The sequence below is a fragment of the Leuciscus leuciscus genome, assembly GCF_965113295.1.
Source record: "Leuciscus leuciscus genome assembly, chromosome: 2".
In the NCBI taxonomy this organism is placed as follows: domain Eukaryota; kingdom Metazoa; phylum Chordata; class Actinopteri; order Cypriniformes; family Leuciscidae; genus Leuciscus; species Leuciscus leuciscus.
This window is the reverse complement of record NC_138726.1, coordinates 4,562,351-4,589,099: the sequence shown is the minus strand read 5'-3', so window position 1 is coordinate 4,589,099 and position 26,749 is coordinate 4,562,351. Positions and strand designations below refer to the sequence as shown.

Genomic DNA, 26,749 nt, shown 5'->3' with positions numbered 1-26,749 from the left:
CAGGTTTGTGAATGAACAAAACCTACCTAAAGTGGCTCCTATCACACAAAAGTCAAAGGTGAATAGCATGGAAGTGGAGTTTGAAGTTGACACAGGATGTGGTGTCACAATCATCAGCAAGGAGCAATACTCCAAGCTATGGAAAAGAACAGACATGCCCGAGTGGAGATCATGCAATCTGAACTTGAAGACATATACAGGTGAGAAGATGGGGGTGCTGGGACAAGTCACAGGAAGAGTGACATGCAAGGAAGTAGAAAGAAAACTGGCGATGGTCGTAGTAGAAGGGGCAGGGCCAAATTTGTTGGGCCATGGCTGGCTAAGAGACTTAGGGCTGCTGCCACATCTGGTAAATAAAGTAACAACGACTCCAGCTCTAAAATTGTCAGATGTTTTAGACGGGCACACTGAAGTGTTCAAAGAAGAGCTGGGACAGCTTAAAGGCACCACAGCGGACATTCATGTTAACCCCGAAGCCCAGCCACGATTCTATAAGCCTCGACGTTTACCCTTCGCAGTAAAACCCCTGGTGGAGGCAGAGCTTCAAAGACTGGTGGAAGAGAAAATTATAGAGCCAGTACAGTTTTCAGAATGGGCAGCACCCATTGTACCTGTGAAGAAGCCAGATGGCTCAATTCAAATTTGTGGGGATTATAAAGTCACAGTCAACAGAGCATCCAGTGTGGAACAATATCCTATTCCTAAAGTGGACGATTTGTTTGCACAGTTAGCTGGAGGGCAGAAATTCTCAAAGCTGGACATGAGCCATGCGTATCAGCAGATCATGCTTGACAAAAGTGCAAAGAAATATGTCACTATCAATACACACAAAGGACTGTACACTTACTGTAGGCTACCATTCGGAGTAGCGTCAAGCCCAGCCATCTTCCAACGCACCATGGAAGGAATCTTGCAAAACATGCCACACGTCACAGTTTATTTGGATGACATTAGTCACAGGGACTAGTGAGGAAGAACAATTAAGAAACCTGGACGAGGTATTGTCTCGGCTAAACAGAAGTGGGCTGAGGCCGAAACGCAGCAAGTGTGAGTTCCTTGGAGAGGAGGTGGTATTTATAGGCCACAGAATCAGTGCCGCAGGTGTGCAACCAGTCGCAGAAAAAGTCAAAGAGATCCAGGAAGCCCCCACACCGCAGTCTGTGAGTGAACTGAAGGCTTATTTAGGCCCGTTGAACTATTATCATAAGTTCCTGCCTAGTCTATCCACCTTGTTAGCACCATTACATGCACTGTTGAGGAAGGAGACAAAATGGACATGGGGCTCTGAACAAAAAGAAGCCTTCGAGAAGTCAAAAAATCTTCTGCAGTCGTCAGCCATACTAATGCATTATGACATAAAGAAACCAATCATTCTGGCTTGTGACGCTTCCCCATTCGGGGTTGGAGCTGTGTTGTCACACAGGATGGAGGACGGCACAGAGCGGCTGATTGGATTTGTGTCACAAACAATGCAGCTGAGAAGAATTACTCTCAATTAGAGATGGAAGGTCTAGCTGTCATTTTTGGTGCAAAGAAATTCCACACATACTTGTATGGGAGGCAGTTCACCATTGTAACAGATCACAAACCGTTGATTTCATCATTTAATGAACTGAGAGAAGTGCCACAAATGGCATCGCCACGTATACAGAGATGGGCTGTGACATTGTGTGGATATGAATACACCATTGTTTACAAAGCTGGCATGGAACATCAAAATGCTGATGGACTAAGCAGACTGCCTTTAATAGAGAAAGGAGTAGAGACTCAAGCGGAGGAAGAAAGAGTACTCCTACTTGAAGAAAATTATATGCCCCTTGTCAAAGCAGAACAAGTGAGAAAATGGACAAATAAAGATGCAGTTTTAACTCGAGTGCAAGAGTATGTGCTCAGAGGATGGCCAAAGAGAATGGACGAATCCGTTTTTGGTGCATATACTAAGAAACGAGAGGAACTCAGTGTACAGGGAGGCTGTGTTCTGTGGGGAGCGCACGTGGTGATTCCCCCGCCGGGCCGTGCAGCTCTATTGAAACAATTACACATCAATCACCCTGGAATAACCCGAATGAAAGGTTTGGCACGAAGTTACATGTGGTGGCCACAGATGGACGCGGAAATAGAAGGCATGGTAAAAACTTGTACCACATGCCAAGAGAATAGAAATTCTCCACCCTGTGCACCTTTACATCCATGGGAGGTGCCGAATCTGCCATGGAGAAGAATCCACATTGATTATGCTGGCCCGTGGTTAGGGAGAATGTTTTTAATCTTAGTGGATGCCTACTCTAAATGGCTAGATGTGTACCCGTTAAATAAGTCTACCTTCTACTGTAACCATTCAATGCCTGAGACAAAGTTTTAGCCAACATGGGATACCTGAAATTGTGGTGTCAGATAATGGCAGTAGTTTCACAAGTGCAGAGTTCCAAGAGTTCATGACCCGAAATGGCATCAAACACATCACCACAGCACCGTATCATGCAGCTTCTAATGGACTGGCTGAACGGGCGGTGCAAACGTTCAAAAGTCTAATGAAGAAGAGCACAGGAGATTCCATTGAGACAAAGCTTGCTAGAGCATTGTTCAGTTACAGGATCACACCACAGTCGACTACTGGGAAATCTCCTGCGGAACTGTTGTGTGGAAGAAAACTAAGGTCTAACTTGGATCTCATCCATCCTGACTTTAAAAGTCAAGTGCAGGAAAAACAGATTTTACCATGATCGACATGCTAAAAAGAGACAGGTGACTGAAGGTGACCAAGTGTACACTAAGAACTTTGGTTCAGGGCCTATCTGGATTCCTGGGACAGTTAAGAAACAGACGGGACCGGTGTCTTGTACTGTTGCACTTGGAAATGGCCAGATAGAGCGCCGGCACATACTGTAGATCAAGTGAGGAACAGGCATGTTGTGCCTTCAGAGGAAACTCTGGAGTTGGAGGAAACATCTATGAAAGAGGGGGACGAGTTAACATCAATCGCGGGTGTCACATTCTCCAAAGACACTAATGTGGAGCAGATGATGGAAACAACCAAGGAGGTGTTAAGGTCAGAAACTCCTTTGCTGAAAGACAATTTAGAGTTAAGGAGGTCGACGAGACAGAAGAAGACTCAGAGTTACTTACAGGACTATGAGTAGTTAGAAAGTGAGTTCCCCAGCCACCGGGCAAGAATGCGTCCTGGAACTCACTGGGACGGAGGTAGTCCACCCGAAGTCCCTAGTTTATGTTGTAAATGCACAGATGTTATGGTTTTGTGTTGTTTCCTTACATATATTAAAACTTGGGTAAAATTTACAATAGTTATAAAACATGTCATATATTGTAAAGAGTAGTGTAGATAACTATTTGAAGCTAGTGTTATCTGGGGAAAGGGGATGTAGTAAATTCCCGAGGGGAAGTGCTTAGGGAAGTTTGCAAGTGCGTGTCTAAAAGTGGACTGGAACGCAGCCACGGTGTCGAGATGCACGTTGTCTGCTCTGCACCTGTTAATAAAGATTCAAATTAATTTATCTCCATGTCTCCACATTTATGATGCACCAAAGGATATTACAGGAGGTGCACGCGCAGTCAGCGGAGACTCGAGCTGCGGAGCCAGGCGAAAGTATAAACAAGGCTTAAGCCTTGTATAAACAAGTATAAGTATAAACAAGGCTTTAACAACGCGCCAATTCTACACGGACGCAAGCGCTGTAATTGGTCTGCTAGAACCGCTCCCTCGGGTTTCACATGCTCCCTGCATGTGTAATTGCGCGTCAACGCGGACAACGATGCAGAAGTATAAATTAAAACCAATGCGTTGCCTACAGCGTAGAGGCTCTGGCGTAGGTCCGAGGCAGAAGTATGATCAGCCTTAAGTGTCTCCGACGGATCCGTGACATGTTTTGGCCGAACCACATGCTGACGACGGACCAGATTAAAGGGGTCATATGATGGTTCTAAAAATAACATTATTTTGTGTATTTGGTTTAATGTAATGTGTTAACTCGGTTTTAGGTTTAAAAAAAAGTCATTATTTTACACATGCTGTACATTATTATTGCTCCTCTATGCCTAGCCTTTCTGAAACGTGTAGATTTTTACAAAGCTCACTAACTAACTTACTAAGCTTACTAACTTTTATAAAGAATTAAATAGCTCAGAATTAAATATTAGCTCAGTATTATAAGGCTGATCTGAACAACAAAAGATTTTTTAAAAAGTAATTACAGTTAGTTCACCAAAAAATATAAAAATCAGCCATCAATTTCTCCCAACATATTATCAAATGATACCAGGGTGAGTAAATGATGTTTTTTTTATAAAAAAAAAAAAAAATAATAATTTGTGATAAATGTATAGTATATATTTGTACCAAAATGATCCCATAAAATGCGTACCTCAGGAATCATTTCACACATTAAAAGGTTGATATGTTCAAGCTTTTTGTCCTTCTTTTTGCTTAAATTATGTAATACACAAAAAATATATATATAAAAAAAGCATTTATTTAACTTACTGTAGCTACAAACCAAAACCCCACAGTTGTTAGAGTCAGCCAGCTTCCACTGTTCTGGGTACTCAACAGTCCTTTTTCCCAAGTCCCAAGTATTTCGGAATGCATTGCTTTAGTACAAAATACCATAGTATAGCCAGGTCCATCTCAGAAATTGACTTGTACAGTAGTTGCCAGTGGGGTCGTACACTCGAATATGATTCATCAAACCATCCAAGACCTTTACAAAACAAACAGAAACCGCTTTAACCACAAAGAGTAACAACTGTTGAACAAAAATGTAAAAAAAAATAAAATAAATTCACACTAACCCACAAAATGAAGTGGTTTCCCTTTTCAGGGCTCTGTCCACCAACAATTCTTGGAATAAGGACCATGTCATTCTCATCAAGGTCCTTTAAAATATTTTTAAGTAAAGAATTGGTGCTGCAAATGTGTACCCTGCCCCTGAGATTTATTTTATAGATTTTCATTTACCTTCAGACAAGAAATGTGACTGTCATCCACGTTTCTTGTTAGTGAAGGATCGCCACCAGAGAATGTGTGCACCTGTAAAGTAGTTCCACCATGTGCTTTACAGAGCTGTGCAATCCTTGTGTCAAGAATCTAAAAGAAATAGTAGATTACAATAAAATGTTGTTGAATAACATAAGAAGTACATATAGGAGGTTCGTGGACAAACGGCCATACAAATAAGCTGCCATTGGACGCATAATGACTCGGAGGGATCGTAGGGTGAATTGGGATGACAGATGCCTCTTATTTAACCCTTGTGTTATGTTGGAATTCTGTGCACTCCCCTTAAAATTGACCCGCATTGGATTCAATACAATTACTCAAAAATCACACTATGAAAAACAACAAAGATTCAGGTACAAACTGTAAACTTTTAATATCAACATTTGTCAAATATTCCAAAATATATATATCTGAAGATATGATTTAATGAAAATGTTTTTTAACCATTTTTTAAAACTGTTTTGCTTTGACAAAATTTGAATATACATTATATTTATATATATTTGAATATACATTTTTTTTGTTACTTTTTTTTTTTTGCTTAGGACATCATAACTGAACAATTAATCAATTAATCTGAGCAAATTTTTCCTGCAGTCTGTGTCGAAGTCTCAAGATATTTCAGATATCTTGAATATATAAATGAGAGCTTATTTTACTATCTGCGTCTGTCAAAGATTTTCATTTGTAATTTGCAATTAACTCTGAACACCATGATTTAGCTTTTTCAAGTGTGTTTGGTTTGGGTAAGAGCACTTTTAGATACACTTACACTTTAGATCTGGAGTTGATGCCCAGTTGATACATAAAATAAATGTTTTTATGTTGTGTCTGTACAGTTGCTTTTGAATAGCCTATGGGGGTCAAATTGACCTGCGAACATCACAAACGTAATAGTAATTTTGTTTGTATATAAAAAAAAACAACAAAAAAAACACCAGCCCGTTCAAACTTTGCATGCATGTTCATGAAGATAAATGCAAAAAAGTCACAAAATACATATATATATATATATATATATAAAAAAGATTTAATATTATTTCAGGTAGCTTGAAAAAATAAATGATAGGTAATTTTTACCATCTGTGGCTCACAAAATATTTTTCTGTATTGAAATAAGTGTGGAAAACCAAATTTTTTAGCTTCATAAGGTAGTAAAAAAAACAAAAAACAAAGTATAACCAAGAAATGTTATTATTTTGGGTCCGTACAGTTGCCTTAGAGCGTTAAAATATGCGGGTCAAATTGACCCCCGAACATCACGAAAGGAACAGTAATTTTGTTTGTATATGTCAAAAAACACCAGCATGTTGAAACTTTGCATGCATGTTCATGATGATAAATGAGAAAAAGTCACAAAATATCAAGAAAAAAAACATAGGTTAACCAGTATTTCCAGCAACTATTGACCCGCAACATAACACAAGGGTTAATGGTCATTCGGGCCTTTTGCGATCACCCTCGCGGGCTCCCCTGAGTCTGTAGCACTAAGTTTCATCCCAAAATTCCACTGTCCACAAAGCCACTATTTTGTACAATGGAATAAATGCTACATGTGATCTCCATATCTCAGCTCTGGAAGGCTCTAGAGCCTCCAATCTTGCACTCATGTCTCTAAAGCCTTCCAGAGCTGAGAAATGGAGATCCCACGTAGCATTTATTCCACTGTACAAGATAGTGGCTTCGCGGACAGTGGAATTTTGGGATGAAACTTGGTGTTTGGGATTACAGTATTCTGAAGCAGCTTTTGTGGATAGTTTATGTTCTCATTGTGGGAACATGACTATCGCGGTATTGAGATCGAGACTCGCATTCGTCCGCGAAGGTGGAGTCCCCGTTACTATGCCCCACCCTAGGGTGCCGTAAGGGATGGGTGATCAGAGGATCATACACTCTAAAAACTCCTGGGTCAAAAATAACCCATAATGGGTTATTTTTGACCCAACTCCTGGGTTAAAAAGGGACCAACTAATTTATGGGTTATTTCAACTCAGAAAATTGGGTTATGCTTTTTGACCCACATTATGGGTTAAATACCTGACCCAAATGTTGGGTTTAAAAAACCCAACATCTGGGTAGAAATAACCCAAAAATTAGTTGGTCCCTTTTTAACCCAGGAGTTGGGTCAAAAATAACCTAACTTGGGTCACTATCCCAGTATGCCTTATTTCAGAAAATAAAACTTTGTTTTACATTATATTACACACTTCAAGCACTTTTACATTTTTATTGCATTAAATAAAAATCTATAAGAAAAAACACACACGTTGATTTCATGCTAACTTTTATCTCAGACAGCTCAGTTATACGCTTGTGTTCGGAACAAGTGAAAGAGGCAGAAAAAGTGAGTAAAAAGCCGAAGGAGTGAGAGAGAAAGCCATTGGTTAAATATTGACATATGGAGAGAGCAGCCCTGACGATACATTAACCCCCTGTCACTTACTAGCTCACACACACACATGTAACACGCAGTGACATTAGCGGACATGTTTATTTTCATATTTATTTTAGGTCACACTGTAATAACAATATTAGAAATAAAAAATAGAAAAATAAACAACAATTCTCAGAAGAGCCTCAGGAATTTAAGCCAGGGGCCAACTTTGGGGACAAGATTTTTGATGGTGTCCTCATCAAAGAGAAGAAATGCCTCCTCATCTATCTGAAAGACAGAAAACAAGACAATATGAGTATTGTTAATAAGACGAGACAATTGTGAACCACTCACCAGACACTCTTTCATTATCAAGCTAACAAATAATCACTTTTAAGGTAATGCAGTGGCTTTTTTATTAAAATTTTTTCATTAACATTACCCATTTTGTGTGAATGACATATTTTAATGACAGCCCATTCTTATGCATAACAGCTTGAAGACAAGGCACAGTAATCTTTTAGGGTTGTACATACCCCACTGTCGAAGAAGTTGTGACTTCACAAAATCTTGCACTGACACATTTAAGTCTTATTAAAAAAAAAAAGTAGGTATAGAGAGATGATATAAGGGCAATAAGAGTAAAATGCTCACCTCTAAAATTCTCTGTCAGCTCAGACAGCTGCCACTCAGTTAGCTTATCAGCGACAAAACTGTGGAGAAAACATAGCAATATAGAGGTTAGCAACAATTTGAAGACTTGACCCGCTTCTTTAACTCTACCTAACGTTACTTCAGCCAGTAGAGCACTGTATAATATGATAAGCACGGCACAGCTGGTAAACATAACTCAACTATTGTGTTGCCTCGTCGCTCTGTAGCCGCAGCTATGGGTCTCGCACACCGACGAGAAGCGCCGCGTCGCGTCTAGGACAACTCGAGGTATCGCTCACCGGACGTGCACTCTCTCAAGGGGCTCGCGAAGCGCAGCGCAGCGTCTTTAAAATTCGAACACATTATTCTCTATGAGTGTAAGGGACGGACACACACACACACACACACACACACACCGGCGGTCTGTCCGCGGCACCCAGCCAGCAACGGCTCAGGACCGTGTTCAAAATCGCGTCCGCTTGTGCGATAACGTTACCTCGAGTTGTCCTAGACCTAGATGTTGTCGTGATAGCCGCGGCTACATGCCAACCACAGAATTACCACGGCTAACGCTAGTCTCAACGTAGCAACGTATTTTTTTTTTTTTTTTAGCAAATGGTGCTAAACTAGCAACAGGGACATGGACACAGAAAAGTTAACATTACATCAACACTGAAAATACTCTCTTACCTTGAATATAGATGAAGTTTCACCGATGAAGCACAGGCCAAAACGGATCGAGCGCGAAGCGACGGTTATTTCAAACGACTGTTGTGAGAAAATTCCAGAACAACTGCGAGAGAGAGAGAGAGAGAGAGAGAGAGAGAGAAAGCCAACCCTATAACCCAGAACATGGGTTACTCTTTGAAAAATAACCCAGAAACCCAAACAACCCATGAATTGGGTCAAAATATTAGCCCTATAACCCAGAAAATGGTTACTCTATGAAAAAATAACCCATAATTTTAACCCAACACAAATAACCCAGAAAATGGGTTGAAGAAATAACCCAGGAGTTTTTAGAGTGTAGTGATGGCTTCCCCACCCAGTAACCAATCCCTGTGGGCCCCTCACTCCTCTATCACACCGCAGCCGGTGGAGCTCCGCACTGGTCCCTCTGTAATGGACCGACCAGACGTTTCATTCGGTTCCCCTCCAGAGGACAGGATGCCGATTGCAGCATCGGAGGGTGAGCTGAGCTCTAGAGAGGGTTTCTCGGGGCGGGCCGCGCTCGTTCTCAGCCCAACGCCCCAGTGCCTTTTCTTTCCCAAAGTGCGTGGAGAGCTTACCAGGTCGTGGACGGCATCTTTCTCTGCCAGAGACTGCCTGAGTAGCTCCTCCCTCCTCGCTACCTTTGACGGAGGAGCAGTGAAGGGTTACAAGGCTATCAGTGGAGCGGCTCCAGTGGAGTGGCCTCTCGCGGCACACCTGTGTCGAGCGGCCGCTGCCTCTTGGACGGGGGATCCTCGTCTCCTCTCTCAGGCCTGTGACTTCTCGTCCGTTCTTAGGGGCAGAGCTTACAAAGCCTGTGGGCAAGCCGCTTCCTCTTTGCATGCCATGGCGTTGCTACAGGTCTATCAGGCCAAGGCACTCATGGACATGCACAAGGGTAGCCTAGACCAGGGGTTCCCAAACTTTTCCATGACAAGGCCCCCCAAATACTACTAGGTTCTGGCCAAGGCCCCCCTTTTGCAGGATGTGTTATTGAACCCATCGACAATACTGCGGCAAATGTAGAAATAAATAAATAAATAAAACATCTAGGTGAACATCAGATTATGTGATGGTGTTTGATACCAGTCAATCAGAAAGATTATAGAGATGAACCGATTACAATTTTCAAGACCCATTCCGATTTTTCATTGAGTTTGACCTGCAGATACAGATTTTAGCCGATTCTGATTTCATTTTTCTAACCACTTTACAGCACACACAAATATTTATTTTCTATAAATATATTTTTTATAAAACACCACTTTTACCCAAACTGATTAATAAAAACAAGTTTAAATGGGTAAATTTTCTATAAATATTTTGGAGTCTTCATTTTCTTTTCTGACATAGCCTACTCCAGTTCTTGTTAAAACACACTATAGCCTACATGCAAATTATGTGAATTTTTGGTACTTTTTGTGTGAAATCATATTTATTTTGTCCATCAAAAGTGTGCTTTCGCTTTAATTGAGCGTGAGCAGCGCAGCAAAAATAGACGGCGCCGAAACCCTCCGCTTCACTACTGCTCACGGCACGCGACGCTCCTGCTGCTCCTGCTCGCGATGTGAATGCACTCACTGAACATGCACGCCGAAAAAAATTTGCGCTGCTCACGCGCCGCTTGCGGTCTGAAACGGCCGTAATTCACAAGGTTTCCTACATGTGCGTTCTGTGTGCACGTGTGATGCTGATGTTAGGCGATGTTAATCATGCGGCGCCCGAGTGCATTTGAATCGGCATATGTCAGACTGAAAATCACGTGAAAATCGGCCAATTCTGGTCACCAGCCGATCAATCAGTTAATCTCTAAAAGATTAGCATTAAAAGTATAATGTTCAGATAGGCTATGCAACAAATTATTATGTTATTTCATAACAATACTCATATTAACACTTTTTTTGTGACGTTTTTTAACTTTTTTTTTTCGATTTTTTTTTCAACTTGCTGCGGCCCCCCTGGCGCCCCCTGGCGGCCCCCCAGGGGGCCGCGGCCCCCAGTTTGAAAACCCCTGGCCTAGACCGTGCGCTCATGAGTGAGCTCCGCACTGCAACCGACTTGGCTCTCCGGAGCACGAGCGTTGCGGATTGCACGATCGGTCTAGCGATGTCCACCCTGGTGGTCCAGGAGCACCATCGTTGGCTCAGCCTGGTTGATATATGCCTGGTTGATACATGCCACCCAGGGTACAATCAGGTCACTTTTCCCTAAAGATTGGCTGGCCACAGGAGCATGGAAGGCTGCTTTGGCCACTGTATACACTTTGAGCGTGGAGGGGGTCCGGTCCGCGTCCAGCCGCTCTTGGAGAAAAGAAAGTACCAGTGGTACTTCACATGAATATGGGTCTAGGTTCCCAGCTGAGCACCAGCCGGTGAACACTGACCACTTAAGGGCGTAGAGACGTCTTGTGGACAGAGCTCTAGCCTCAGCAATAGTGTTAAGGACTCTCTCCGGGAAGTCCCTGGATACCCGTTGAGGGGCCATCCATGGAGGGCCCACAAGTCGGACCGGGGGTGCCAGACTGTCCTGTTCGCCTGCGTGAGGAGGTCCTTCCTCAGCGGAATAGGCCAGGGAGCTGTCTCTAGCAGCTGCATCAACTCGGGGAACCATGTCTGTGTCCGCCAGAGAGGGGCTATTAAGAGGACTGCACACTTGTTCTCCCTGATCCGTTCGATGACCTGAGGGAGCATCGAGACCGGAGGGAATCAGGGTTGCCAGATTGGGCAGTTTTGCAATCTATTTTGTGGGCGAAAACGGGTTTGGGCGGGTGGATAAAAATTGGGCTAGTTTCAGATCAGTTCGGCGGGTTTTTGTTGCCGAAACACTGGCACTTCAGATCCTTCTTCCTGCAACCCAATGTTCAGCAGGCAGCAGTCTCACTCACTCACACACACACGCGCACACACACACACACTACAACTCTGGCTGACGTGCCCCCTAACCTCACAACAGACACTCCCTCCCACTATCTTAAAGTGACGCACGCCGGCACCGCCTGCCCCTCAAACAACACACTAGATTGCAGGGTTTCATGACAACTCTCTCCGGGTCAGTGGCAGCGCCAACACAGATTTGAATGTTGCGATGTGATTTTGTCAAAGGTTTAATAGACAGACGAAATGGAATAAGATCGCGTGGGTGTTTGAATTGAGATCACAGACTTTTAAAGATGAATGGTGCAGCTCTGTAACGACACATTTCATCCTCTATTGAAACAAAAGTGGCTAACTTCTGTCAACCTCATCTATAAGCAAGGGCAAAAATAAAGCAGTTTAATTTGAATTAATATCTGTAATATTCTGTAATAAAAAAATCGATTTTAAAATCATAACATTTTTTAAAAATCGCGATACCTAGGTGAATACATTTTTTTCTCCCAGCCCAGCCCTAATATGCATGTTTCATGTTGCCATTTGCCAATAACTGAAATGTTAAAGTGGGTTATTTTTTATGTCCACATATCCACTCAATGTTTTTATGTTACTGAATGCTTTTGTTCCAAGCGACTTTTATTGACAATAAACAGACTCATCGATAGCCTAAGTTGATTGCATTATTTTCCGTAACATAAGCTTATGGTTTAATAGTAGAATAGTCTGACTGAGGTCAGTAGCCTACTTTTGCATTCATTTGATTGAATATTGTTTCTAAAATCAGATAGGATAAGTCGAAAAATGTGTCATTTTAAAGCTTGTTAATGATTTCAATGTGTTTAAACGAGAAACAAGCCACAAAAAAAAATTGGGTGGTTTTTTATGCATTCTCGCGGTTTTTGACGAGGTTTTGGGCTGGAAAACCTTGCTGACACCTGGCAACCCTGGAGGGAATGCGTAAAGAGGCGGGTGCGTAAATTGAAACGGGCCCGTTGATTGCAATCAGAACATCTCCATCTGCCTGAACTGAAGAAGCACGCAAGCTATTTTCAGGGGTGGTCCGGGCACAGCGAGACTGGGCCCCCTTCTCTTTCTTTCTGCTGGATTAGGACGGCTTCCGAGGCTCCGGGTCAAGCGTAAGTTTAGGCCGGGGACCCTGGTGCTTTGGAAAGGGGAAGTGGTTGGCTGGTTTAAAGCGCTGGCTGATTTCAGTTGCTGGGCGGGGCTGAGAGACCTGAAGCCGAGCTGGAGCGCTTGGGAAGGAAGTGTCGCATGGCCTGCGAAGACTTCTGTGCTTCAGTGAAGCGCTCAGCAAAACCCTTTACCAATGGGCCGAAGAGACCAGAGGTGGAAGCCTGTTGGCGCCCCGACAGGAACCACTCATCGAGGTGGCTTCTAGCAGACCCAGCTCTTCGACGGCCGGGTGAGGACACAGAGAAGCTTCAGGAAGCTGAGCAGGAGGCCGCCGGTCGCTGAGCTGCTGCAGGTTGCTGCGTTCCACTGCCGAGCTGTTCAACGGCGAGAGAGGCTTCTTGTCCAGAGAAGTCAGCGAAGAGATGCGTCGTTTGCGAAAGGAGATTAAATCTGATTCCAATGGCGAAATGAGCCGCTTATAGTCAACAGCCACGCCCGCGCGAGGCGGGAAGCATCCTGATAGGTTCGCTCGTCCTCGCTGCTTCGCCATAGGTTCGTGCAGTTGCCGCAGCCCAGCCAATCAGCGTCCTTAGACAGCCTGCACTGTGCTTGCTGTGCAGCTGCATTGCGTTTTAAAATAAAGGCTTCAATATTCTCGAGAAAATACGTTTTCCTATAGCGTATAGCTACGCAATACTAGTGAACCGTTCTCGAAAGGGAACTACACTTTCTACTTACACACGTATTCTCATGAGATCATATACGGATTTCTTAAAGGGGAAGCGTCATGACAATGCCATTTAGATGTTTGTGTTTCGATGAACTCTTGCTTAAATGTAATACATTTGAACTTATTCATACATGCATTTTGAAACATCATATTTATTATCTCTGGTTTTTTGCAATATGAATTTCAGTGTTTATATTATACATGTATATTCATATAAGCTGGTGGGTTACACTTGTGTGTTGGAAACAGGATTTTATTCAGAGCCCAGGGAAAGCAATCCACTCAAATCACACATTTCTGTATTTTATGTAATGGAATACATAAAAGTTATGTTTATATGGCAGCTTCCGTTAAAAAACGTTTTCAAACTGCAACAAACTGTTAGGATTTGAGGAAGTCATTGATCTAGATTGTCTTAACACTTTGTAAATTGACAAAGGAATGGAAAGGGAATCTCTTTTAATTTTTCCTAAATTCTGTTTTTACTTTACCAAAATTCTGGTTTGCAATTGACTTTTATTTTAAATTTGTGCTAATGTTATAAATGTAATGGTATTGTATAGTATTCTATTCAGAAAGAGTGTCTACAAAGGACTAAAGTGTGTGGGAAGGTGCTGAGGTATTAAAGGACAAGACTGTAAAGGGCATTGAAAGTTATTGTTAGATCTTATATTTGATAGGTAACTGGTTTTGGTGTAATGCCCTGCAGAGTTTTAACAATAATAAAGTCAACTAAGAGCTTTAGATGTGAAGATCCAAGTTCAGCCCACTGTAAGACACATCATCTACAACAGACGTTACAAAATGTTGAATGACAAGTTTTGCAAAAACATCCCAACTGTTCCCAACTGAATATGTTTGTTTGTTTGTTTGTTTTTTTTTGTTTTTTTTACAGGCTTTCTTACAACCAGCCAAGTGTATTGGGGTAAGAAAATTTTGTATACATATATTTTTCTTTTATACTACTATGTATTTGGATTTGATGCATATGTATGTGAATTTCCTCATTTAAAAAACAGCCCAGATGGCCAAATTGTTCCCTTGGCACCATGGTTGGCCCCAGTTATACGGGAAGGAACTTTTGATCCAATACTGATTGATTCAATTTACAAACAACAAAACATCACCGTAGCAACTACAGTCTTCGCTCTTGGAAAGTAAGTATATATCTCTCCTATCTCTGATCTTCATTGACTTAAATTTAAACAATATTAAATAAACCAGAATACCCTTTCAGCAATGCTGATGCTTACGTTAAGTACCACATTTTTTCAATTCAATCTTCAATCGGCCTGTATTTCGGTCTTTCGACGCTGGCCACTACAACTTCACCAGGCTTTTCGGTCCCTGGCCAGAGCTATCCAGTCTCTGCCGATGTTTTGTCTGTACGAGTCCCGCCATCGGGTTGCGGGGCGGCCGAGTTGTCTTTTGATGTCGAGTGGGGGGGGGGGGGGGGGGGTTGGCAGCGTTCGAGCAGTTGGTTCAGCACGTGGATGTGGTCCATCGTGCTGTAGCCAGACCAGAAGCCGGCCTGTTCGGGTGGCTGTTGTTCGTTCAACTGCCTGGCTAGTCGGTTGTACAGCACCTTGGTGAAGACCTTGTACGTGATCGGCAGGAGCCAGATGAGCCGATAATTGCTCAGCAGTTCGCGGTCACCCTTCTTGTACAGCAGAGTTGTCTTGGCCGTCTTCCATTGATTCGGTGTTTGTCTCTGCGCCATGTAGTGGCAGAAATGGCTGGTCAATGCAGCCCAGAGCGTTAGTCTGCCCTCCTTGAGCAGCGCAGCCTCAATTCCGGCCAGCCCTGGCATCCGGTCTTTCTGGATCGCGTGCCTGACCTCACTGGTCAACACTGACGGGATGGCTGGTATGGCGTCATGCTGCATTTCGGGCGGGTCGACTGGCGTCCTGCTGGCAAACAGGTCCGTGTAGAAACGGCTGCATGCCCAGCCGGGTTCTTCTTGTCCGTCCGGCTGGTGTCTTTAGCGCCAGCACCTTCAGCTGCATCAGCCGTCTGCACTTCTTCAAACTCCTCTTCTGCTAGCGGCGGCTGCACTTGTACTGTATTCCACATGGTCAGCACTGTCCGATCTCATTTGCCGCCTTTTCAGCAGGTGGGCTTTGGTGTTGTCCGATATTCGGCTGGTCTGGTCTTTTGTGCATGGCTTTGCAGCAATGTTTCGTGCCTTTCGCAGCCGCTCTGTGAACTGGTCCCAGTCGCTTGTGATGTCCTCGTCGGTCTGCGCCCAGTCGGCACTGTCAATATAGTGCCGGAAGATGATCGGGTCAATAGCTGTCTGCCGTTGTGCCTGGTTGCCAGTGCGTGCTTCTCCACCCTGGAGTCGATGGTCAGTTTGGCACGCTGCAGTCGGTGGTTGCTACCTGTGCAGAACGCTTTGCCGATGACAGAGACGTCTTGGAGGAGGCGGAGGTGGCTGCAGAGGGCCACAGAGGGCCCTCGAATAAATTTTTCGTAGTGCCTTTTGGCGACAGCTACATCCAGCATCCTCGTAGAACTGCTCGATCTCGTCTTCCTCGGCTGCTGTGGTCGGCGCATATACCTGCATGATGCGGATGGTCGTCATGTTGTCATAATATTTTTTTTATTATTAGGCCGAAATCCCATTTTTTCAAATGTGGCAAAGTGCAACAAAAGGGCTAATTAAGACAGTAATGGCTATGATTCAATGACAAATACTAGACTATGATGCTCTTCCTAGGTCCTCAAATTCAACTGAACTTGCACGTTGATGGGCATTGCTCTTGCTCTCGCTCTGGTTGATGTATGTGTGCGCTCGCTCTTCTGGGAGAAGTGCCTATACAAGCCCTAATGACATCATACAGGGCCATACGCTAAAAAAAAACTGGCACAGAAATACTCCGTCATATGTTCAACTCTGCATGAAATAGCATTAAACATCCCATTTAAGTTACCCCCACCCCAAACAATTCTAGTATATGATATAAAAATTATTTTGAGATTTAACCGCATACTTGTACCTACCTTAAGTAATCTTAATAATCTTCATTTATATAGCGCTTTTAACAATGTAGACTGTTCCAAAGCGGCTTTGCAGTGATAATAGGAAATTAAAGTAACAGAGATTGTTTTGGCTTTATAGCAGCTCTAAAATAAAGTTATTGTCCAGCTAAATTTAGTTTTGATTGATTCACTTCAGTCGCAACGATCATTAGTTATTAACTTTAGTAATTAGTTATTAATCATTAGTCGCTAACACAACACCGTTTTAATAGAAAACTCTTAAGTTCTCTCTACGCAAACTTTAAAAACGAGATCCTGTGAGAACGCTGATGGCGTGCACATGTGTATTATGAGTTCAGTCTATAGGTATGTGCGTTTGAATATATGTGTGCAGGCGTGTGGTCCTTCCCTACAAGCCAACCCTCAACAAACTACTTGTCTGGCCTTAAAATGTATAATACAGAATTTTTATCGCTTCCGCGTAGCCACCTGGACTGGAATTATCCCGACGGTTCACTTTTTATCAAAGTTCGGTATCAAAGTTCACATTTTGCTTTGGGTGCTCCCTGATCGATTGCGTGCTCCCTGATCGATTGCTTCTGTCTGCCTCGTTGCTTCTGCTGTTGTTGTGTTGGTTTGCGTATGTAAGCTTCGTATTTGAATCATTATTTACTATCATTCCTTGTTTATACTGCTAAATATAACTTACTCAACATCACACATTAACTTGACATTGCTAGCTTCAATCTGAATCGTTATTTCTAGCACAACACGCTAGTAATTCGTTAGCCTGTTAGCGTGCCATCCGTGCGCTCTTTATTTATTTATTTATTTATTTATTTATTTTTCTTGCGCGCGCTCGCGCCTTTTACGAGTCCATCAAACAACTTAGGTGAGTAGGATCAGTCAACAAACACGGTAAGTCATGTCATCTTCTCCTCTTATTGTTACTTGCACCTCATGCAACATGTTTAGCATATCCTTCTATGTCAGCATAGGATTTACATGTGATAAATGCAGGGAGATAGTCAAGCTGACGGGGAAGATTTCAGAACTAGAGACACGCAGCCAAGCTTTAATCAAGGTTAATTGTAAGAGTGCAAGGGCTTTAGATACTGCTTTGGATGCGACTAGCTTAGTGAATTCTGTACATTGTTTGGTTCCGGCTGTAGAGCCCGTGCAGCAGGGCAATTGGGTGACGGTGAGGCGCTGTAGTTGCGGGACAAAACACCACTCTTCCATTCTGATTACAAGTTAAAACAGATTCTCCCCACTTAGTGAAACACCCACTGAGAATCCGGTTGAATGTGCCCTAGTTATTGGAGGTTCTATTACACCAAAAATAGAGACACCAGCCACCATAGTCACATGTTTGCCGGGAGCCAGAGCGCCTGACATCAAAGCAAAGTGCTGGCTAATGCTAATTGTAAATTCTCTAAGATTATTATTCATGTCGGCACTAATGATGTTCGACTCCGCCAGTCGGAGATCACTAAAATTTATGTTAAAGAGGTGTGTGAACTCGCAAGTACGATGTCAGGCACTGTAATTTGCTCTGGCCCCCTTCCTATTCGCAGGAGTGATGAGATACTTAGTAGATTGTCCTCACTCAATGACTGGTTGTCTAAGTGGTGTCCGCAAAATATTATAGAATTCATATACAATTGGAAAATTTTTTGGGGCAGACCTGATCTGTTGAAAAGAGATGGTATTCATCCCTCCTGGGATGGTGCCGTCTTCTCTCTAGTAATATAGCACATTATCTTAGAGCTCAAGCATGAATTAGGGCTCAGGTCGGGAAGCAGACAGACTGGCTAAACGGACCGTCTGCTAGCTGTCTCACGTCACCAAGGTCAGATAAATCCCATCACATAGAGCCTTTTTCACCTAGATATCATCATATAGAGACTGTGTCTGTTCCCCGAATTAGGACATACAAAAAACTTCCAATCCCATCTAAGGGTAAAAATGTAATTGATGTTCAACAAATAAAAAACAGATATAATACAAATGAGCAAATGATAAAGCTTGGGTTGCTGAATATTAGATCCCTTACTTCAAAAGCACTTATTGTTAATGATATAATTACAGACTTTAATCTAGATGTGCTGTGTTTGACAGAAATCTGGCTAAAATCAAACAATTACATTACTTTAAATGAGTCCAGCCCGCAAGATTTCTGTTATAAACATGAACCTCGTCTGAAAGGCAAAGGGGGAGGTGTTGCTGTAATTTATAGTAATATTTTTAGAATTACTAAGAAGTCTAGTTTCAAATATAATTATTTTGAAGTGTTGGTGCTTAATATAGCAATATATAATGTAAATGATAAATCACGTTTGAGATTTGTGCTGGCTACTATATACAGGCCACCAGGGCACCATGCAGACTTTATCAAAAAAATTGCTGACTTTCTGTCAGAGTTAGTACTGGTTGCAGATAAAGTCCTAATTGTTGGTGATTTTAATATACATGTAGATAACGAAAAAGATGCATTGGGATTGGAATTTAAAGACATTCTTAACTCTATTGGAGTTAGACAACATGTGTCAGGACCTACTCATTGTCGCAATCATACTCTAGATCTAATGTTATCTCATGGAATCAATGTTAATGCCGTTGAAATTCTGCAGCAGAGCGATGACATCTCAGATCATTATCTAGTGTCGTGTAAACTTCATTTAGCCAATTCTGCAAAGCTGACTCCGTGTTACAAATATGTTAGACCCAGTGGCGGATTTAGCAAATTGGGGGCCCAAGGCGAAGGTATGTATGGGGCCCCCCCATTCGATCTTTAAAAGAGAATGGGGAAAAAAAATTACCGACTGGTGGATAGGCAGGTAAAGCTAATCTACGGGGAAGTGAAGGTTGGAGAGGAGAAAAAAAAAACATTCCCCTTTAAACCCTGCATACACTTCTTTACTCCAAAATGAAGATGGAAAGCAGAGAACACACAAAGTAATGTATTGCACTACACGTCAAGTCAAGTCAAGTCAAGTTTATTTGTATAGCGCTTTTCACAATACAGATTGCATCAAAGCAGCTTCACAGTATTAAATTAAAATAATACAACAAAGTTTGTTTCAAGAGGAATTTATTGATTGATAAAATTAAATTAAATAGCAATAAAGTAATAGTTTATTAACTATTACACATTAACTATTATTAACACAAACTAATAGTTACGATGGAACCCAACAGAGAATAAGATTTCAGATAACACCTGAAAAATCTTGCATCACAATAAGTATTGTGATTGTCAAAACATTTTAGTAACTAAACAGAAACATGTTACAATGTTTACATGGTACAATTTCTGGTAAGCTACGTTTTTTTATTATTGCTTGACACAAATTTCACGATTTCAATTCAATTCTTGTGATTTGATTCAATATTGACTCATTTGGATAAATATTAGATAAGATAGGAGTTAATTTTTCTCAAGAAAAAAAAACCTCACATAATGCTGTAAACATACAAACAGCCCTATTAGCTGGTAGTATTATTTAAGTTTACAAATAACTCAAATTAAACATAATGCATTTTTATTATAATAAAAACTTTATTTAATGATACAAGTAAAAATATACTAAATATGTAATATAGTATTATTTAACAAAATACTCTCTATAGCTCTTTTTTTCTAGCCAACAAACATGCTAGCCTATACAGTATTATGGTCATTAATTGGCTTTCCTGAGGTAGGCTAAATGTTATGTGACAATTGTTCTCCAGCTTACCGCGGTTGAAAATCACTGATTGATCGATATTATTATGATGAATGTACATTTCGGTAAGTTGGACTGTATCTTTCAACATTGTTCATTTGTGTTTTTACTATTTACTATTAGCTAGTAGAGATGATCGGTTCAGGTGCCACTAGGGATCTGTCACGTCACATTTACAAGCGTTATTTACAGTATTTATAGTAAGTTAGTGAGAGAGGGTAAGAGGGGCGAACTGGGGAGAGGAGAGGTTGCATTTGGCTCTAAGCAAATCCACGTATATCCATGTGAGTGTGTATATTATCCACCTATATCCATGTGAGTGTGTTAACGTTATCCTCACCTAGCGCCACTTCACAGAGCTGCTGCTGCTGTAGTGCTAGCGGCATGTTCGCTTCCTGATCAGTTTCGTCACCTCAGCGTCTCAGATAGCTTAGAAGAACTCGATATTGCGACAGAAACTTTTAACTCTCTCTTTTCCAGCATTTTAGACATAGTTGCTCCGTTGCGCTTAAAGAAGATTAAAGAAAATAGTCCAATGCCGTGGTACAACGAGCACACTCGGGCCCCTTAAGAGAGCAGCCAGAAAAATGGAGCGCAACTGGAAGAAAACAAAACTAGAGGTATTTCGCATTTCATGGAAAGAGAGCTCGATTGCATACAGAGAGGCCTTAAAAGCTGCTAGATCTGCTTATTTTTCAACCCTATTCGAAGAAAATAAACAAAACCCTAGGTATTTATTTGAAACAGTGGCTAAACTAACGAAAAATAAAGCTTCAAGCCCAGAAGTTTCCAAGCAACACAGCAGTAATGACTTTATGAACTTCTTCACTTATAAGATTGATAACATCAGGGAGAAAATTATTATACAACCGTCTACTACAGTATCGCATCAGGCAGTGCATTGTAGTCTCCCTAAGGAAACATTTGATTCATTCATTGCTATAGAAGAGGAAGAATTCATTAAACTCGTTAAATCATCTATAAATCAACAACATGTACAGTATATTAGACCCTATACCGACTAAGCTACTGAAAGAGATGCTTCCAGAGGTCACAGATCCTCTTCTTAATATCATTAATTCACCTTTGTCATTAGGATACGTACCAAAAACTTTTAAGCTGACTATGATTAAACCGCAACTTAATCGTACAAAATTAGTCAATTACAGGCTGATCTCAAATCTACCTTTTCTGTCAAAGACACTAGAAAAGGCGGTATCCTCACAACTATGTTCCTTTTTAGAAAGAAATGATATCTGCGAGGATTTAGACCGTACCATAGTACTGAGACAGCTCTCAGAGTCACAAATGATTTGCTATTATCATCCAATCGTGGTTGTATCTCTTCTATTAGTGTTACTTGATCTTAATGCTGCATTTGATACTATTGACCACAACATTCTTTTAAATAGACTCGAAAATTATGTTGGCATTAGTGGAATTGCATTAGCATGGTTTAAATCATACTTATCTGACCGTTATCAGTTTGTAGCAGTAAATGAAGAGATGTCTCATCGATCACAAGTTCAGTATGGCGTACCACAAGGCTCAGTACTTGGACCGTTGCTTTTCACACTGTACATGCTACCCTTGGGAGATATCATTAGGAAACATGGAATTAGCTTTCACTGTTATGCTGATGATACTCAGCTCTATATTTCTTCACACCCTGATGAAACTTACCAATTCACAAAATTAACGGAATGCCTAGGTGATATGAAACATTGGATGACTAGTAATTTCCTACTACTTAATTCTGAAAAAACAGAGATTCTAATTATTGGACAAAAAACTTCCTCACGTAATAATCTAGAATACTGTCTAACACTTGATGGCTGCTCTGTCAAGTCTTCGTCATCGGTTAGGAACCTACTGTAGGTGTGCTCTTTGATACCAATCTTTCATTTGAAAGTCACGTGTCTAGTATCTGCAAAACCGCATTTTTCCATCTTAAAAATATATCTAAATTACATCATATGCTCTCATTGACAAATGCGGAACAATTAGTCCATGCGTTCATGACAACAAGGCTAGATTATTGTAATGCTATTATGGGTGGTTGCCCTGCATGCTTAATAAACAAATTACAGCTGGTCCAAAACGCAGCAGCTCGAGTTCTTACCAGAACCAGGAAGTATGACCATAAATTTTAAAATATTGCTGATTACTTACAAAGCACTAAATGGTTTAGCTCCGCAGTACTTGAGCGAGCTCTTAACGCATTATAATCCTTCACATCTATTGCGATCTCAAAATTCTGGCCAGTTGATAATACCCAGAAGATGTCATCGCTCTGCTGCAGAATTTCAACAGCATCAACATTTATTCCATGTGATAATATTAGATCTAGAGTTTGATTACGACACTGAGTAGGTCCTGACACATGTTATCTAACTCCAATAGAATGTCTTTAAATGCCAATCCCAATGCACCTTTTTCGTTTTCTACAACACTTCAAAATAATTATATTTGAAACTAGACTTCTTAGTAATTTTGAAAATATTACTATAAATTACAGCAACACCTCCCCCTTTGCCTTTCAGACGAGGTTCATGTTTATAACAGTAATCTTGCGGGGTGGACTCATTTAAAGTAATGTAACTGTTTGGTTTTAGCCAGGTTTCTGTCAAACACAGCACATCTAGATTATAGTCTGTAATCATATCATTAACAATAAGTGCTTTTGAAGTAAGGGATCTAATATTCAGCAACCCAAGCTTTATCATTTGCTCATTTGTATTATATCAGTTTTTTTTATTTGTTGAACATCAATTACATTTTTAACCTTAGATGGGTTTGGAAATGTTTTGTAATTCGGGGAACAGACACAGTCTCTATATGATGATATTTAGGTGAAAGAGGCTCTATGTGATGGGATTTATCTGACCTTGGTGACGTGAGACAGCTAGCAGACGGTTGGTTTAGCCAGTCTGTCTGCTTCCCGACCTGAGCCCCAATTCATGCTTGAGCTCTAAGATAATGTGCTATATTACTAGAGAGAAGAGCAGCTCCATCCCAGGAGGGATGAATACCATCTCTTTTCAACAGGTCAGGTCTGCCCCAAAAACTTTTCCAATTGTCTATGAATTCTGTTGTGGGTGTTTCACTGAGAGGGGAGAACCTGTTTAATGTTGTAATCGGAACGGAAGAGTGGTGTTTTGTCCCGCGAATACAGCGCCTCACCGTCACCCAATTGCCCTGCTGCACAGGCTCTACTTCAGCCGGAACCGAACAATGTACAGTTAACTAAGCTAGTCGCATCCAAAGCAGTATCTAAAGCCCTTGCACTCTTACTATCCTCGATTAAAGTTTGGATGCGTGTCTCTAGTTCTGAAATCTTACCCATCAGCTTGACTATCTCCCTGCATTTATCACATGTAAATCCTGTGTTGACAGAGAAGGCTATGCTAAACATGTTGCATGAAGTGCAAGTGACAATAAGAGGAGAAGATGACATGACTTTCCGGGTTTGTTGACTGATGCTACTCACCTAAGTTGTTTGATGGACTCGTAAAAGGCGCGAGCACGCGCGAGAATAAATAAATGAATAAATAAAGAGCGGACGGATGGCTCGCTAACAGGCTAGCGAATTACTAGCGTGTTGTGCTAGCAATAACGGTTTAGATTGAAGCTAGCGATGTCAGGTTAATGTGTGATGTTGAGTAAGCTATATTTAGCAATATAAACGACAAGGAATGATAGTAAATAATGATTCAAAACAGAAAGATATACAAAGCTTACAGACGTAAACCAATGCAGCAGCAGCAGCAACGGCAACGAGGCAGACAGGAGCAATCGATCCAAGCAACAGCCCAACCTCACACCAGTCACAATTAATTAAATTATAATTTTCATTATTAAGTTTTCCTCAGCAGCCTAAGCATACCTAGACCTATAGAATTGTGCATAAAACAATTCATAAAGAAAAAATATATATATAAATCAGCACAATTAAACTCATTGCTGTCATGACTTGTGCAACATAGGCAATGATGTACATCCAAGTCCACAAAATGGAGGGAAGTTAGCGAGGGAAGGACTTTCATGTTTTTGTTTTGTTAGTTGTAATTTTAGTTTGCATATGTTCTGTTACCTGTTCTTCACCCATTGCTCCTTGATTGTTATCAGCTGTTTTGTTAATCTGATTATTCCTTGTGTATTTAGCCCTCTTGTTTCCAGTGTTCAGTGTCAGGTCTTTTTCTTGCATGGATGTTTTGTCTTATGTCTGTATTCTTTTGTAATTATTGTTATTAAATAAACGTTTAGCTGCAATTGAACCATGTGGGGTATTCCAGAAAGCAGTTTATGCAGCATTTCTGGTTAAGTTTATGGATAAAAAATAAATGGATAACCTTAACTTTCAGATCTAAAAGCTGAGGTAACTCTGGGTGAATGTACAGTATATTTGAGTTCATTGTATGGTCTTTCTTAATAAACTGCCAAAAGGGATTAGAAATTCTAATATTTTGCCAGTTTATTACTTACAATTTTGTCACTCTCCTTCTGTTTTTCAGGTATACAAAGTTTCTTAAAGATTTCCTGGAGTCTGCAGAGCAGAATTACTTTGTTGGATTTCGTGTGCATTATTATGTGTTCACTGATCAACCAGAACAGGTTCCTGCAGTGAATCTGAGTGAAGAACATACTTTGACGGTGTTGACGGTCCCTAGTTCTAACAGATGGCAGGATATCAGTTTGAGCAGGATGGCAAGACTGGAGAAACTGATTGAGAGTCGACTTTTCAATGAAGCTGACTATATTTTCAGCCTTGATGTGGATTCAAAGTTTTATGGTCGCTGGGGGGTGGAGACTTTGAGTCGTCTGGTAGGTGTCATACATCCTTGGTTTTATGTTGCGCCTCGTGGACAATTCACATATGAACGCCGACCAGAGTCTCAAGCTTTCATTCCTTCTGCCGAGGGTGATTATTATTATGGCGGGGCTGTGATCGGTGGCTTAGTGAAAGACGTATATCAGCTTGTTAAAACCTGCCGGGAGCAGCTGGACATTGATGCATCTAAATCCATTGAGGCAGTATGGCAGGAGGAGTCTCATTTGAACAAGTACTTCCTTTATAACAAACCCAGTAAACTGCTTTCACCCGAGTATCTGTGGGATGACAGAAAATCAAAGGAGGAGATGAAAATCATTCGCTTCTCTCAAGTTATCAAAAACTATAATGAAATTCGTCCAAACCCTTAGCAGTTGTTAACTGAAACATGAAAAAAACAAAACCTGCCAAATATTTTTCTATCAGCTGCACAACATATATGCTGCCTGATGGATGAAATATATATTATCTGACGTATTTTTTTTGCTTCACTAAAGTGCAAAGAGCAGCTTCCCAGCTAACAAAAATACGTTCTTAGAATGTTTTGTTAACATTCCAATTAGGTTATGAAAACGTTATTTCTGAATGTTTTTTAAACGTTGAAAACGTCCAGTTTTTTTTGTTTTTTTTTTTACATTAAAAGAACATTCCATTCAGTCATTTTGAAAATGTAATGAAAACGTTATTTCTGTACGTTTTCTGAACGTGCAAAACATCTGCTTTCTTTTGTATTTTTTTTTTATTAAGAACGTTTTTTGGAGTCACTGTGCTGCCCTGTTTCTACTTATGTTTATATGAATTCAAGTGATAAAAATGTTACAATGACAAAATGTAAGCAATTAATTTCTTACAGCCACAGGTATGGATTTCAAAGTAACAGGATTTTTAAGTACCAAAAACTGTGTTGACACATTTGTCCAGAGGGTTTACAGTTTCTAAGTGCATAAAATATTTGAATAAATAAATATTTGAAGTTTCTAAGTGCATTAAAAATCGCTCCTGCATCACACGCATCAAACATTCAGAAATAACATTTTCATAACAATTTTCAAAATGATAGAATGGAATGTCCCTTTAACGTTCACATAAATCAAGACCAAAACGTTCTTAATATGGAAAAAAACTGGACGTTTTCAACGTTTTAAAACTATTCAGAAATAACGTTTTCATAACTTAATGGGAATGTTAGAAAAACATTCATTTTTGTTATCTGGGAATGTTGTTCTAAGAACGTTTTCTCTCAATATTACGAGAATGTATTTTAAGTATGAAAACATTATAAGACTTTTCAAAACCATTATTTTAGGAACGTTTTTTACTAACATTTACATAACTTTTACATAACGTTAGTGATTCGCTGTTTCCTGGGTTACTAATCTCAAATGCTGGTTAAAACACAATCAGCACTTGCATAGGTGAAGGGGAAGGCAAAGAAAGGCACTTTGCATCTAAAAATCGAACAAACTGGTGAAAGATTTGCATGGTTTTCTATAAAAAAAATAAAACCTTATCTAACATTGGGAGCGATGTAATTCTTATTCCCAAATGACAAATATTTGTACTTTGCAGGAGATTTTTTTCACATTTATTTTAATTTTTATCTCTTTGGGTTTGGGTTTCATCATACGTCAGTTTGGTTAAATGTGTTCTGTCTCTGATGTATGTGGAAGGAATGTCACTGTATTAAAGAGTATAAAGTTCACTCAAAAATGTAAATG

General features: G+C 40.8%; 1 protein-coding gene across 3 annotated transcripts in view; it reads left to right on the top strand.

Moving 5' to 3' along the window:
- Positions 1 to 26,536, top strand: part of LOC309492161 (globoside alpha-1,3-N-acetylgalactosaminyltransferase 1-like) — a 71,128-nt gene extending 44,592 nt beyond the window's left edge. For 2 of the 3 annotated variants that reach the window (XM_082161036.1, XM_082161035.1), the window contains 3 exons: positions 14,386 to 14,415; positions 14,510 to 14,647; positions 24,715 to 26,536. In XM_082161036.1, coding sequence (XP_082017162.1) covers positions 14,386 to 14,415; positions 14,510 to 14,647; positions 24,715 to 25,402 — 856 coding nt within the window. In that variant the 3' untranslated portion in view covers positions 25,403 to 26,536. The remainder of the gene's footprint in view (positions 1 to 14,385; positions 14,416 to 14,509; positions 14,648 to 24,714) is intronic. The other variant, XM_082161037.1, reaches the window with a different exon arrangement.
- Positions 26,537 to 26,749: the final 213 nt, after the last annotated feature.